The sequence below is a fragment of the Eubalaena glacialis genome, chromosome 14, assembly GCF_028564815.1.
Source record: "Eubalaena glacialis isolate mEubGla1 chromosome 14, mEubGla1.1.hap2.+ XY, whole genome shotgun sequence".
Taxonomy (NCBI): domain Eukaryota; kingdom Metazoa; phylum Chordata; class Mammalia; order Artiodactyla; family Balaenidae; genus Eubalaena; species Eubalaena glacialis.
In genome coordinates, this window is record NC_083729.1 from 26,412,217 (window position 1) to 26,428,486 (window position 16,270).

The 16,270-nt window shown below is 34.1% G+C and overlaps 1 protein-coding gene across 1 annotated transcript in view; it reads left to right on the forward strand.

Moving 5' to 3' along the window:
* Nucleotides 1-16,270, forward strand: part of BIRC6 (baculoviral IAP repeat containing 6) — a 242,855-nt gene that overhangs the window by 160,410 nt on the left and 66,175 nt on the right. Inside the window, 3 exon segments of the mRNA XM_061168520.1 lie at nucleotides 1,527-1,744; nucleotides 3,988-4,152; nucleotides 5,038-5,206. Coding sequence (XP_061024503.1) covers nucleotides 1,527-1,744; nucleotides 3,988-4,152; nucleotides 5,038-5,206 — 552 coding nt within the window.

Consider the following 16,270-nt stretch of genomic DNA (forward strand, 5'->3'; position numbering starts at 1 on the left):
TGTTTATATGCTCATATTATATGAGAGGGGATAAGTTGGCTGATGAAATTTGCATAAAGCAGGACTGAGAACTCATTTAAAAAGTTGTTATTGATAACAGATCATGGAAAGGCTTCTTAAGAACTTCAGATTTTATTCTGAATAGTAATTAAGATTTATTAAAATAAGTGAAGTAGTGATGTGATGAGAATCTTTTTAAAGAATTCTTCAGTGAATCTGGTAGCAATATTTAGATTAAAGAGAACAGAATGAAGAAAATATTATAACAATATACTATATGATAATCTATTTCATAATATAATAATAATAGAGAAGAATAATAGAAAGCTATGGTGATTATTTCCATTGGGCTGGCAGTTGTGTTAATAGAAGGAAATGAAAAATCATAGGGTAGCCTAGCAAGTACATTTTCATTTGGTTTACCTCTAATTCTTCAATAACCATTACATTTGATAATTAGTATTTTTTATCTTACTTTAAACTCATGTGGTTTTGATTAGAGGTGATATCTTTCACATGCCATTTAGAAAGTATACACTTTTAAACCCTGTACAACAAAGTATATATAATCCAATAAACTTACATGAATTTATTTGTGAATCCTATAACTCTGAAGCTATTGAATATTCATTGTATGTACTTTTTCTTTTGTATTTTCATATTGATGGAATTCTTCAAAAATGTTGACATAATTTTAAATGTTTTTGTAATAATTGTTATTAAATTACAGTGTCTATATACTAAATAAGTCCTGCTTGTTTGGTTTCATATATAAATTGTATATACTTATTTTAGTAGATTGGGAATTTCTAATTGCTTCATCTGATTTTTGAAGTACCTAGAGGGATAAGAACCACAGTATTTTAGGACTCTATTACGAGATAGTAGGTTTAACACTAAACTGAAAAGGGAAAAGAATTGTCTTTAGGTCATTTCAAACTATTTCTAGTGAATATACAATAAATGTTTATTAAAAAGCATAATTCTGACATAACTTTTACAGTAATTGTCTCATCTCCCATTCATGTAGGAGTGGGTTTTTGTTTGTTCTGTTTTGTTTTTTTACATTTAACGCTCCTCTCTAGCTAGAACATAGTAGAAAACTTTATCGCAAACAAAACAAAATTGTTTCACTCTTGCATTCATGGTTGAAACTACTTCCAAGGCAAGCAGTTACTTTCATACTCTTGTAAGAAACTTTTAATGCTTCTTTTTTAGTTGTTAGTTTTTCCCTTAAATTCTAGATTATAATAATTTTGAGAGTCTGTAACTAATATCATATGAGTATATTTCAACTTTCTTTTGGAGTTTATGTATATGATGTCTTCTTACTGAGCTTTTCTAGACACTTTATTATTAAAGATTAAGATATCACTATTTCTGGTATTATTTTGTGGTTGTTTTCTAATAAGTATAATGATAGAATTTTATATTACATTGCCATTATAAATTTGTGAGCTGTGTGTTGTTCCTTATTGTGTTTTTAAATATTTTTAATTTTGAGTTCTCTTCTCCTTTTAATCTAGGTCATATCCTGCAATCTCCATCAGCCAATGTGCTCCCAACCCTTCCTTTCCATGTCCTTCGTAGCTTGTTTAGCACTACACCTTTGACGACTGACGATGGTGTGCTTCTGCGGAGGATGGCATTGGAAATTGGAGCACTACACCTCATACTTGTCTGTCTGTCTGCTCTGAGCCACCATGCCCCACGAGTTCCAAACTCTAGCCTCAATCAAACAGAGGTAGGTTCAGTTGTTTCTTTTTTTTTTTTTTAAAGAAGGTGTCATTTTATTTATATCTGTTTTTGGCTGCATTGGGTCTTCGTTGCTGCACGCTGGCTTTCTTTAGTTGAGGCGAGCGGGAGCTACTCTTCCCTTTGGTGCATGGGCTTCTCATTGAGGTGGCTTCTCTTGTTGCGGAGCATGGGCTCTAGGTGCGTGGGCTTCAGTAGCTGTGGCACGTAGGCCCAGTAGTTGTGGCTCGCGGGCTCTAGAGTGCAGGCTCAGTTGTTGTGGCGCACAGGCTTAGTTGCTCCGCCGCATGTGGGATCTTCCCGGACCAGGGACTGAACCTGTGTCCCCTGCATTGGCAGGTGGATTCTTAACCACTGCGCCACCAGTAAAGTCCCAAATGAGCTTTTTAAAGATGTCTTTTAGAATAGTATCAAAAATAGAAAATATCAGACTTCCCTTGGGGGTCCAGTGGTTAAGACTCTGTGCTTCCAACGCAGGGGGCGCGGGTTCAATCCCTGGTCGGGGAACTATATCCCACATCCTTTGGGCGGCACGGCCAAAAGAAAAAGAAAATATCTATAAATAAATTTGAAAAATATGTGTAAGACATCTCATAAAATACATAAAACTTTTTAGAAAGACCATTATTAATTAGACTTTAATAAACTGAAGCATCTGTCCATGTTTACCTCTCACAGAGTAGAAAATATGGCATTTCATTAACATTTTTTTTTTTTTGGCTGTGGCAAAAAAAAAAAGGAATACAGTGAACAATAGCTCAACGGAAAAAATATCAAGGCATCACCTAACAGAGACTGTTGTAGGAAATGACACCAAATAAGAAGGAAGAAGATAAATTATTAGGAAAAATAGTTGTGTTCAACCCTTAATTTAGGAAAATAATTTCAGTGATTCTGATATTAGCCAGTCTCCAAACAAATCTATCTTTAACTGGAAATCTGACAAACTTTGAATAAAATCTTCAAATATATATGGTTTTCTGATTTAATCTTAGTTTGATACTTCAGAAACACTTCAAGATAACAAAGGAGTAATCACTCTTAAGATTCTTTATGACAAAAACTTCAATGTATTCAAAGTTTAATTTAGTTCTAAAATTAAATAAGCATGCTTTATGTAAACTGACAGGTGATTATTAGATTTCTTAGCTTCTTTAGCAATGACAAAACAGTGGTGAGCCAGTCTACATTACTCAGTTGAAGTTTCCTTTAATTGAAAACATATGACACCATTATAGATCCATCCTAAAAGATCTGGCTCATATCCCTATTCCTTTCACTGTTTTCTCTGTTTAATTTTAAATTATTGACTCTTTAGGCCCTAAAATGCTTTAACCTAGCTATTCCTGGGAAACATTGTTAAAGTTTCATTTATCCTTTTTAAAAAATAATTAATTAATTAATTAATTAATTTTAATTTTTGTCTGCGTTGGGTCTTTGTTGCTGCACGCAGGCTTTCTCTAGTTGCAAGGAGCGGGGCCTACTCTTCATTGCGGTGCACGGGCTTCTCATTGTGGCGGCTTCTCTTGTTATGGAGCATGGGCTCTAGGCACGTGGGCTTCAGTAGTTGTGGTGCATGGGCTTAGTTGCTCCATGGCATGTGGGGTCTTCCTGGACCAGGGCTCGAACCCATGTCCCCTGCGTTGGCAGGTGGATTCTTAACCACTGCGCCACCAGGGAAGTCCCCATTTATCTATTCTTAAATATAAGCATTTGTTCCCCATTTTTCCCTTCCCCTAACCCTTGACAGCTATACTTTGCATTCTGTCTCTGTTTATTTACCTACTCTGGATATTTCATATAAATGGAATCATACAATATGTTACCTTTGTGTCTGTCTGCTTTGACTTAACATAATGTTTTTGAGTTTCATCCAGGTAACATGTATCAGTACTTCGTTATTCCTTATGGCTGAATAATATTCCATTGTATGTATAAACCACAGTTTGTTTATCCATTCAGCCATTGATGGGCTTTTGGGCTGACCCTTTGGCTATTGTGAATGGTCTTGCTATGAACATAAGAGTAACGTATTTGTTTGAGTATCAGTTTTTATGTCTTTGGATGTATACCTAGGAGTGGAATTGCTGGGTCACATTGTCTTTCTTTGTCTAATTTTTTAAGGAGTGCCAAACTGTTTTCCATAGCAGCTAAACTATTTAAATTTCTACTGATAAATTTTTGACGATAAATGAAACCAAATAGTAATACATTTTTATTTTTTGTTATAAGCCGCAAGTATCAAGCTCTCACAACCCTACATCAACAGAAGAACAGCAGCTCTATTGGGCCAAAGGGACTGGCTTTGGAACAGGCTCTACAGCTTCTGGATGGGATGTGGAACAAGCCTTAACTAAACAGAGGCTGGAAGAGGAACATGTTACCTGTCTCCTGCAGGTACATTTGCAAAGTTGATATTGTCAGTGATAATAGTTAAATTTTTTTTTTTTGTATTGATTTTTAACTATTGTTGACTATCCATCTCATCCTAAGCTACTTTTATACAGCCCATTGTACTCCTTGCTCTCAGTACATTTAAGATACTGGACAAAGATTTCTCTTCCCTACTTGTAACTCTAAATTCTTCCCTCTTAGTTAGCTTCTTCAGTGAGAGGAAAGTGACAAAGATGAAATTATCAAATAACTGGAATGTGCCATGTCTACTTTCTTCTGGTCAACTTCTCATCTAAAGTGATATATCTGGACTCTTTAAAAAAAATCTATTTTTTATATCTTTGTTTCTCACATTGTTGTATAAGTTTTCTAGAACTGGGCAAGGTGAACTAGCTTATAAAGTCTTCAGTACCACAGAAATGAGAGGAGTACGTTCTTAAAGATTAGCTTTTGTTCCTGCATCAACTAATTGACTAAAATTAGTTGTCCATTTTTTTTTTTTAGAGCATTGGTGAAGTCTTTGAACATAATTTTTGCAGTTCTCGGATGATAAGCTTATTCTTGTATAAAATTCTAAGATTCCATCACCCTCAAACTATAAACTGAATCTATTCAATGAAATAAATAATCTCAGAGTTGCTACTAAGCTTTTAAGTTCGTGTTCTTAGGTGGATTGCTTCTGTATGTCTGGTCATACACTACATCATCATGCAAAGCATACCCTCTTTTGAAAATCTAAAGAAAAAACGTCATTTTTAAAACATGTAGTATGAGGCATTGATTGAGTTGAAAATATATTCTCTTGGTATTCAGATTGACTAACATAAAATATGGCCTTTAAACTACGAAGCTAGAACGCAGTTTAAATCCAACAATTTTTATTTTTAGGTTCTTGCAAGTTATATAAATCCTGCAAGTGGTGCTGTAAATGGAGAAGCTCAGTCATCTCACGAGAGTAGAGGACAGAACAGTAATGCCCTTCCGTCTGTTCTTCTAGAGCTTCTCAGTCAGTCCTGCCTCATCCCAGCCATGTCATCTTATCTACGAAATGACTCAGGTAAATCACACTGTAACTAGTCCTTTGAAATATCTTAGTGGATGAATACTTTTGTTTACTTATTTTATCATTATCAGTTTAAATAATAAGGTTCAATTGGAATATTTGAAATTATTCTTCCCTAATATATATATAGGTGTGAGTTTGATGGATTTTTTTCTTAAAATTATTTGAGAAACATTTAGTTGTTTTGGGGGGGCCCCTAATTTGTTACTATGTAGTCATCTATAACATAGAATAAAAGTTTTCATTATCCCTTTGTTTTCAACTGTGAAAGTACATTTTTTTCTTTTAATAACCTGTAACTGAAAATGATAGGGCAAAGGCTAGCAGTTTCATGACAATATTCTGATCTGAATACGATTAATTGAATTTCTATGTGTTTTTAATGTTTTTCTCAAACATTAGAATTTCAGACAGTAGTTATTTGAAGAAAGGCAGATAGATGAATTATTCAAGTCCATAGATACTTGACAATGAGTATTAGTTTTTACAAATTCAGTAATAAAAGTACCATAGTTACTTACTTTGCCAATATACAATTGATTATTGATTGAAACTAGTTTATTATTTCCTTGGTTGTGGAATTATCTTCCAAGAAATGTATTCTTTTCCTAAATAAGAATAGAAAGTTTATGTTTTATTTAGACATTCAGTGACATACAAGTATTGCCAAGAAAAACAAGCAGTTAACATCTCCTCCTTTTAGCCAGGACCTTTAATTTTATTTATTCATTTTAAAATTTAAAATATTTGCTCTGCTTCTTGTCTCTGCTTTTATTCATATTCTTACTCAAGAAAATAAACACTTACACATTTAATTAGATTATTAAGGAAGAATAGGTAAGGAAAGCAATGGAAATGAATCTTGAAGTAGTCTATTTTGATTTGTGGTAGCAGTTCAAATGCAATTAGATGGATGGAAAATGTACTTGTATTTGAAAAGGGATTACTGCCCATATTCTCCACCTTCAAAAGATTATTCTGCTTCCAAACACACCATTTCCCAGCCTACCTCAAACTTTTTCATACAAATATTGAGGTGTTATATAATTGATTTTTTTTTTTTTTAGATTGACCTGTTTGATCCATCAGATTTGTCTTTTTGAAAAAATAGATGTCAAATGCACAATATATTTTTTGATTAAGTAAAATATTTGGAGCTGTAAACACTTAAGTATTTCAGATCAGTGCCTCAATTTAATATTAAATCGTTTAGAAAAATTGAACAGAGTAAGATAAGGTTTCTCTTTACTTCCTTCCACATTGTTAAAATATTATTAATCCTTTTACTTTCAAACTATATGACCTCTCAGAAATTTTTAATTTTGTCTTGTTCTGAAATTAAGTCCTTGTGTAACACTGAGCTTTTATCTTTATGGTTCAGAATCAAAAAGGAAATCTGGTATTACTTACTTTTACTGTTTAAAATAGTCTATTCAAGTAGGTGCACTTGCTGTTAAGTGTGTATTTTAATAAATAAGCCTTGATTCTGGTAAATATATGGAATTGCAGAGACTTAAGATAGTCTATCTTGGAACTATTTTAGAAATTTAATGTTTGCCTTTCCTTTGTGATTATTTTCCCAGAGTAAAGAAATTTCTTTGCTCAAGGTTGAGATTTATATGCTTGAATCTGGTACTTTGTCCAGTGGTATAATTTTAATTGATAGATTTATATTTGAATGTGGTTACAAAAATTATTTTGAAATAAGATTTTAAGTTAAGGTAAATTAATATAAAATAATTAACTTAGTTAAGATAAGTAGGTCAGATAATTGGCAGAACACCTCTTAAATGATGTTTTCATTTATCAGAGAAAATTTTTTGGAACTTGGGATATATTCAATCCATAGTTTTTAAGGAACAAGGTATATTATTTAAGTATGCCCATTTAGAATATTCTAAATATGAGTTATAGATGTATTTCAAGAAAATGTAGCTTAATATATTAGTAAATATGCTGCTTATATAAATTATCAATTTTGGTTAAACTGCTAATTTTTAAAGTGACATTTTAAAATCTGAACAAATTATCTAGTCAATCTTCTTGGAATTTAGTAAAATTCTTATTTTATAAAATTAGTCTTAAGTCCATTTTCCAATTTTGTCATTGGTCTGTAGAATATTATTTTTGGCCATTTGGGGGGTTGGGATAAGGTAGAGCATCCAATACAGAATCTATTACTTCATGTAATTGTCATATCTTTGTTCTCCTTTAATCCAGAAAAGTTCCCAACTTTTCTTTGTCTTTCATGATATTGACATTTTTTACAGAATATGGACTATTTTATAGCATATCCAGCAAGTTGGTTTTTAAGTGTGAGAGCAGTGCTAATAATTTCGTGTGAGATGCTATATTCAAGAGATGGTTTGCTTATGTTGCTAGCAGATGATATGCAAAAACACAAGCCTAATGTAATAAGCTCTTTCGAGAGCTATAGTAAAATATAGTTAGCCCTTGGGAGATTGGTTCCAGGACCCTCCACCAAAACCAAAATCCACAGGCGCTCAAGTCACTTATATCAAACGGCATAGTGTTTGCATATAAGCTCTGCACATCCTCCCGTATGCTCTAAATCAACTCTAGATTACTTATAATACCTAACACAATGTAAATGTTACATAAATAGTTATTATGCTGTATTGTTTAAGGAATAATGACAAGAAAAAAGTCTACAGGTTCAGTACAGAGACACTCATCATAGACCTAACTACATAGTACGCACTAGCAACAACATAGTATTTTCTTCCTTTCAGCACGTACGGACTGCTTTCATTTAATGAAAGAGAAATACATAGAATGTTTAAAATATAAGTACATATAGAAAATATAGTTATAAATAGAGAAAATATAAATTTATTCTTTTTCTCACACACACTGTGTTAACACTCACCAAAACCCTGGTTCTTCTCTTTTGTTAACTGTCATATGATGATGATGATGATGATGATGATGATTGCTGTCTGATGCCTATGGTGAGGCGACAGATGTGTAGCATGTAGGTAAGCAGTGAGACATCAGGCTAACTTGAACCTGCTGACACGACATCTGTGTTGGAAGAACCAGCTTCTAATTGCAGATGTTGGTACTTTGAAGGAGGTCCAATAATAATGATGTCTTGATGTGTGGAGGTTGAGAGCTGAGGGTCTTGAAGTATTGAAGATCAAGGCTTCACAATTGCAGGTGCTTTAGTTAGAAACATTGTTGTAAGCTGTTTCTTCTCTTCTTTGCATCATCAAACAAATCTTGCAGTGGTTGTACTTATGTTGTTATCCCTCGGGTGACACAGAGGCTTCATTCCATTGGAGGATGTACTCAGGATCATATCCTTTAACAATTCCACCTTTTGAAAAACTGCTGCAAAGTTTTCAAGTGTCCAGATTGATAGCCCTGCCTCTTCTAGATCTTCTGCTGCATCATCATCATCATCATCATCTGTCAAGGATTTCAGTAGATCTTTGAGTTCCTAGTTGGGAAAGGTTTCTCTATGTTTTTCTATGTGTTCCTTGTTGTCGTCCTCAAATCATGTCAGTGAAGTCTTCTCCACCAACTTCACTTGCAACACTCAAGATATTCCTGACTTCTGCATCAATAATGGGTAGTCACTGACTACCCCACTCCATAATGGCTTCCAACATGCATTGACTGTCTTGGGCTTTAGGGCATCTGCAGCCTCTGCAATAAGGACAGTTTCATCTACAGTTGTGAAGCTCTTCCATAAATCCATGATGCTGAAGTCAGGGTTAGTATCAAGGGCAGCAGGGATCCTCCCGAAGGTGAGGTGGGTGTAAGTCACCTCAGTAATGCACTTGATGATCCATTGGTCAAGTGGCTGTGGTAGTGAGGTAGTGTTAAGAGGCAGGAACATCACTTCCATGTTCTCGTTGGCAAAGCAGAGACATTGGGGATGGCTGGGAGCATTGTGAGGAGGACCTTATTGGCAGCCCCTTCTCTTTGAGGTATTTCTTCACTTCAGGAATGAAGCACTGGTAGAACCATCTCAACAAGATGGCTGTCACTCAAGCCTTCTTGTTGAATTGCCAACACACAGGCAGTTTTTGTTTTTAAGGGCCTGGGGATTGTTTGCTTCATAGATGAGGCCTGGCTTGATCATGTGACCTGCTGTGTTGCCACACAGCACCAGTAAAGCTATCTTTCCAGGCCTAGAGCCCCCGGGGCCTGCTTGGTACTGTTATGGATGTAGGCATGATTGGACATCTTATTCCCGAACAAGCCTGTTTCATCACAGTTGAAGACTTTCTGTGGAAGGTAGCCTTTCTCTTTTGTGAGTTTCTTGAGCTCTTCTGGGAATGCCGATTCTCCTGTGATCTTTAAGTTCTTAAGACTGTAGCACTTTACGTAGCTAGCCAACCATCCTTTACTAGCCTTAAACTTCCTCTCTTCAGCTCTCCTCAACCCCCTCACAGTAGTGCTCATAGAGGCCAAGTGATTTTTCACACATTGTTTTGCCTTCGACGGGGATATGCTTCTGTGACATGTCCTCTAGTCACACACTTGATGCTTTCTCAGTCTTTGCAGGCACTTTATCACGAACCAGAGAGACCATTTTTGCCATTGTAAGGGCAGCACTAACACTTTCACAAATTTTGACTTCTTTCTGCTTTATTTTATGAATGTTCAGTTTATTCTTATCAACCTTACCAGTCCACTTTGGCAGGCGACTTGCCACTTTTTAAATGATCTAAGATTTTAATTTTCTCGTCAAGAGGTAGCACTTTATGTTCCCTCTTAGCCTTTGAGGTGTTGCTTTGACCACTTAATTGCTTTTTAGGAGCCTTTTTTTTTCATAGAAACAAAGGGTGCACACAGCACCAGTAGTGAATGAGTGAGACTTGAGGCAAACAATGCTCATTAAGGTAACTCTGTGTATAAAACAGTGAATTTGAAGCCACAGCTTCAAGGTAGGTAACTGAAACAAATAAGTGATTTATATGTTTGTATTAGGCTATTTTTATCTCTAGTATCATTTTTAAAAGGAATGATTAAAAATCTTAAAAGAAAGAAAGTAGTTATTTTCATGAGATTTCTTAGGTAGATAGGAAAATCTTCATATGAAGGATGTGTTCATTTTAATTTCTGTCTCCCAACATTCTGAGTTCCATTTGTCACAGCCATGTTATTTTGAAAGCTGCGATGTGAACAAGGATCATTTTTCCTCAGGCTGCTGTCAGTTACATACATGCTATTGAGTAAGCCTTCAGTTACCCCACTGGCCACTAGATGGAGATCTCACTTCATTGCTAGAAATACTTTGTAAAAGTGTATGAATGTGAGAATTAGCAGGTAAAATGTTACCTTAGAGTCCCTCACCCTTATCATTCTCATTCCCGTTTTGGAAAATGACATGTTCCTGTCTTCAGAAAACAGCACCACTGAGCACATTAAATTACTTGCCATTAATATAGTAGAGCATGCTAGAAACTCTTTATCAAAGTGTTATAAAATCTCTACCTTTTTAGTGCGTGTTTCATAGTGTCAGATTAGGAAAGAGCAAATGAAATCCAGAGAAATTTATTCAGTTGCCCACGTTTTACTGTTTAGCTGTAATGTGGCCATTACTAAACTCACATATTTTCAAATTTTAAAAAAGATATAAATGGATTTTTTCACTATGGAAAAGAGAAATGAATAAATGTGATATGTTAGCGGAAGGAAGAAAGGAGAACAAGCACAAAACTTTTTTTTTTTTTTTTTTTTAAAGGTTAGGAGAAGCAGCTGAGATGACAGCTAACCTGACAGCCCTGCTTCTTTTTTTTTTTTTTTTTTTTAGTTTATTTATTTTTGGCTGTGTTGGGTCTTCGTTTCTGTGCGAGGGCTTTCTCTAGTTGCGGCAAGCGGGGACCACTCTTCATCGCGGGGCACGGGCCTCTCACTGTCGCAGCCTCTCTTGTTGTGGAGCACAGGCTCCAGACGCGCAGGCTCAGTAGTTGTGGCTCACGGGCCTAGTTGCTCCGCGGCATGTGGGATCCTCCCAGACCAGGGCTCGAACCCGTGTCCCCTGCATTGGCAGGCAGACTCTCAACCACTGTGCCACAAGGGAAGCCCCAAAACTTTTTTTTTTTATTGGGAACATTATAAAGTATCTACTGATTTGGCTGGTTGTCTTAGCTAAGTGATAGTATATACTAGTATTAAAATTTCCTCTTTTTCATAATATTGGTATGGTAGTTCTGTAACTAGCTATAATGGGACAAAAGCCATTATTGCCAGCTTTCTTATACCACCTGATTTTCCTCAGGAAAATGGATTTTGGGTTAAAATCCAATATATCTTTGGAATATATCTTAGGTTATATTCCTCAAAAATTCAGTATTTAAGTTTAATTTTATGAGAGAATAAAGTTTATTTTGTTGTTATGGCAAATGTCTTAAATATGACCACATTCTTTAAATCCAAAAGTTATTACTAAAAAGATCCTTCAGAGTAAACGTACAGTTGGAACCGTTGCTATCTTTTCAGGCCTCAGGGCAGCAAATTCAGGAGGGCCTGTTGTTTGTTGAGGGCTTAGAAATTATATTAGTACTGTTACATGAAAATATTAGTGGTTTATCTGTAGAAAATATATTATTTTATCATTTACGAAAAGTTATTTTGCTTGTTTTGTTGATACACATTGCTTGAGAAACAAATAAGTAGAAATTATTGAGCTGTCATAACACATAGTTCTTAACATCATATCCTTATTTACGGTTTTCTTGGTAATAGTTCATTTGAAACTTTTGAGTTATATTGTATTTTATTGCCCTTTCTTTACACTGTTTTAATAACGAGTCTGTCAGAAATGGGTGAAGATTTTACAAGATTCTTCTCCTAAGTAAAGTTGCAGGTCACTTGGTTTTTAATTCCAAGCTGTGTTATAATATGGCCCCAGTTTTCTTAAAAATTATCTGAGTAGTACAAATAAAATCTGAAACACTTGCCTGCATTTATTATATTTTATTTCTGCATATGAGTCAAAAACAAGATCCTGTCTGCTGTTTCATTCTTGGTAAAAGAGTACAGAGTACCAAAATTTTGAGCATGTTAGTGGCCACTCAGAGTATTTGGCACACGTAAGTGCTCATCAACAAATATTAGTTTCTTTTATCTAGAATTTTCCTGTTTGTCAAAGGTGTTCTATTTTGAAATGTCTTTGGTATGGAATACATTACTCTGTCTCTCAAATGATTATATTGCATAAATTTTATAAGGGGGGGAGAGGTTGCTAAAATTAAAATTTATCTGGTTTCCAGTTGATTTGATTTGTATAGATTTGTAAGGGTAAAATATCTGGAACCTTTTAAAGATACCTTCCTTGTTTACCCAAAGTAGAGTGGTCCTTCTCTTCCTGTTAGTTGCCAGTGTATCTATTGTTTATATTTTCACTTCTCACGTTGTAGTCTGTTTATAGTACACACCTTCTTAATAAAATTCCACCTAACCAACCTGCCAAATGAACTATAACTCTTCATTTCTTCTATAAACAACTTGACTTGTGCCATATATATGTATATATATATATATATATATATATATATAATTTCCCATTAATTAAATTGTAAGCCTATTAAGAGTTATATTTGTTTCCAAATTTATTTATGCCAGTTATATTGCTATTACATAGTTAAATATTACACATACTAGATGCTTATATGATACATTAGTGGAATACTTTTTTTTTTTGTGGCTGCATGGTGTGGCTTATGGGATCTTAGTTCCCTGACCAGGGATTGAACCTGCGCCGTGGCAGTGAAAGCGCCGAGCCCTAACCACTGGAACAGCAGGGAATTCCCAGTAGAATACTTTTTAAAAGCATAAAAAGGGAATTGGCTAAAACAATCATTGAATTAGGCTTACATGAGAAACTGTAAAAGATTGTGTGTGTGTGTGTGTGTGTGTGTGTGTGTATCACGCCCCCAGTAGAATATCCTTCTTGCTGAGTAGAGCAAGTTGGCCTTGACTTGTGTAAAAAACATTCATACTTTGATATTCTGCCAAAAATCTTTGACCTCTTGATAGGGTTTCCGTTTATTTCATTATTTTGCCCTAGTGGCTGGCTTAACTGCCAACTTCAGCCAAAGTTTAACATATTCTAGGGTTGACATGAATCCCCAAAACAATTTGTTGGCTAAGGCTTGATTGAAAAGTATAAATTCAAGAAATTAAACAATGGAAAAATTGAAAAGGAAATGAAATATTGTGTATGACTCATTACATACAGAAGTTATTTTTATCAAAGTATTTGTGTAAAACTCATTGATGTTTTCCTTACAGCACTTGTATGTGATAGAATTATTACTAATTACATATTAAATTCATGGCTCTGCAGTAAAACAACTTCCAACTAACATTTTATTAATGTACAAATATTCTTGATGATATATGCTCACTTAAGATATCCTTTCAGTAATCTCATTTGCAAAGATCTTTATTGCAGAGCCATGTTTTGTTTTTAAATGTATAGTATCAAGGAAGAGTTTTTGGTTTATTCGTTGAGTTACATTTTAGTGAGAATTTAAGATCCTAGATGAAAAAATTCTCTCTTACTTTACTGTACCCAGTGTTTATTTCAGCCTTTTTAAAAAAAACTGTATGTTGTTCAAGTATAATTTCTACAACTATTGATCTGCTAGGGAAGAAAATAGTTTAGCGTTAGGAAGGATTATAAGTATAAAAGTCAAATTATTGGATTGGTACTTTGAAAAATGGAGCTGTGTTTTGAACAAGGTAGTTTACCAGACAGAATATATTTGTTACATGATTATCTTTTAAGATATGCACACTAGCCACGCTACTTGTAGGGATATTGATTGCATATAGTTATGGATTAAATTTTAGTATTCAGTTACTTGAAAGGATTTTTAATTTACAGAGAAATAATTTAAGGATCTCTCATTGCTTTATTTCCATGTGATATTTCCGTGAAATGTAGGATGACTTTATATTTCAAGTTAGGCAAAGTAGGATGAATAAATTCTTTAATTGAAAATAAATATTTGAGCAATTTAATTTTCACATTAGTTTTTGAGTCCACTCAAATGAACATTCCATAAACAAGTATTACTTTATAAGATTGAGTTGAGGTTTTTATACTCAACGAGAGGTGGGCCTCTCGTTTTGTATTACTGAAATTGATCAGAGAAATAAACTCAACACGTGCTGAAGAACATCAGAAAAAAACAAGATGCTTTTTCTATGTAGTATTTATTTTCTTTGCAATCTTATAGTTACAAATGCTTAACTACCAAAAAATTATTTTAAAGCATGCATTTCTTTTGAGATATTAAGTATAAATCCAAAGGAAGACAATGCTTTTGAGAATATTCAGCATTTATTGATACTGAATAAAACTTTATTTTTCTGTAGATTTTGTTAGTTTTCTTTCTCATGCTGAAAAAATTTCCCTTTCCTATATTAGGTAGATTATTAGAGGCTTAAAGTAAACATAAATTTAAAAACAATTGGAATGAAAATGATATATATTCAATATGTACTTTTAGGAAAAAATCTGTTGCATTGTTGCTTTTGTGTCTTATTTCTATTACTGGATCTTGTGTGTTTTCTGGCATACAGAAATAAATCTTTGTTATCCATATATTCACTGCAGTGCCTAGAGTAAGGCACTTACCCGGGTTACTGCCCTTAGAGCCAGGCACTTGCCCTGGAATGTTTGTCATAATCTTCTGGAAATATTCTTTTAAAGGTTATTCTTAGAAATCATTTTTGTTAGGGCTGGTTTTTGTCCTGAATGCAACCCCATGAAAGAGACTATCAGCTTGTGGTATAGATATACACAGTAACTATTACCAAGAGGTTAAGTACTATCCCAATAATGCCTAACATGGTCAAGACAGATTCTTCATTTTCTTCTTTCTCTTCTTCTTTACATCTTCTGTTGTAGTGATGACAGGAGTACCCATTTTCCCAAAAAATCTCTTGGTCTAGAGAAGAAGAAAGTTGACTGTGAAACAAATCCTTAGGAAAGGTATCTTTGAACTATACAGAGAAATAGGAAATAAATTTATTGTACTTGTTTTTCTTGCGTAATTTTTCAGCCTGCAGTTCTGTTTTACTCTGTTGAAGGTGGTGGAACATGATAGAAAATAGATGCATTTTAGTAGAACTTCAAATAATCTATTATCATTTTAACAGTTGGATAGAATAATAGAAAATATATTGAAAAGGCACACAGATTCTGCCGTTTATATATTCTGGGTGTATATTTACTAGCTATAAATACATTTTTTAAGTCTTTTATGTATATTTAACTAAGCTGATATATTTAATGTGAATTACAGTTTATACCTAATATGTTATGTATAATCACCATATATTTTAGCCTAAAATAATGAAGTTACTAAATGTCTGAGTTTATTTTTTTGAAGTATAGTTGATGTATGATATTATATAAATTACAGGTTTACAAAATAGTGATTCACAATTTTTAAAGCTTATACTCCATTTATAGTTATTATAAAATATTTTCTATAAGTGTCCAAGTTTTTTTTTTTTTTTTAATCAGTCATCAATTTTATACACATCAACGTAGACATGTCAATCCCAATCGCCCAATTCAGCACACCACCATCCCCACCCCACCGCGGTTTTCCCCCCTTGGTGTCCATACGTTTGTTCTCTACATCTGTGTCTCAACTTCTGCCCTGCAAACTGGTTCATCTGTACCATTTTTCTAGGTTCCACATACATGCGTTAATATACGATATTTGCTTTTCTCTTTCTGACTTACTTCACTCTGTATAACAGTCTCTAGATCCATCCACGTCTCAACAAATGACTCAATTTCATTCCTTTTTATGGCTGAGTAATATTCCATTGTATATATGTACCACATCTTCTTTATCCATTCGTCTGTCGATGGGCATTTAGGTTGCTTCCGTGACCTGGCTATTGTAAATAGTGCTGCAATGAACATTGGGGTGCATGTGTCTTTTTGAATTACGGTTTTCTCTGGGTATATGCTCAGTAGTGGGATTGCTGGATCATATGGTAATTCTATTTTTAGTTTTTTAAGGAACCTCCATATTGTTCTCCATAGTGGCT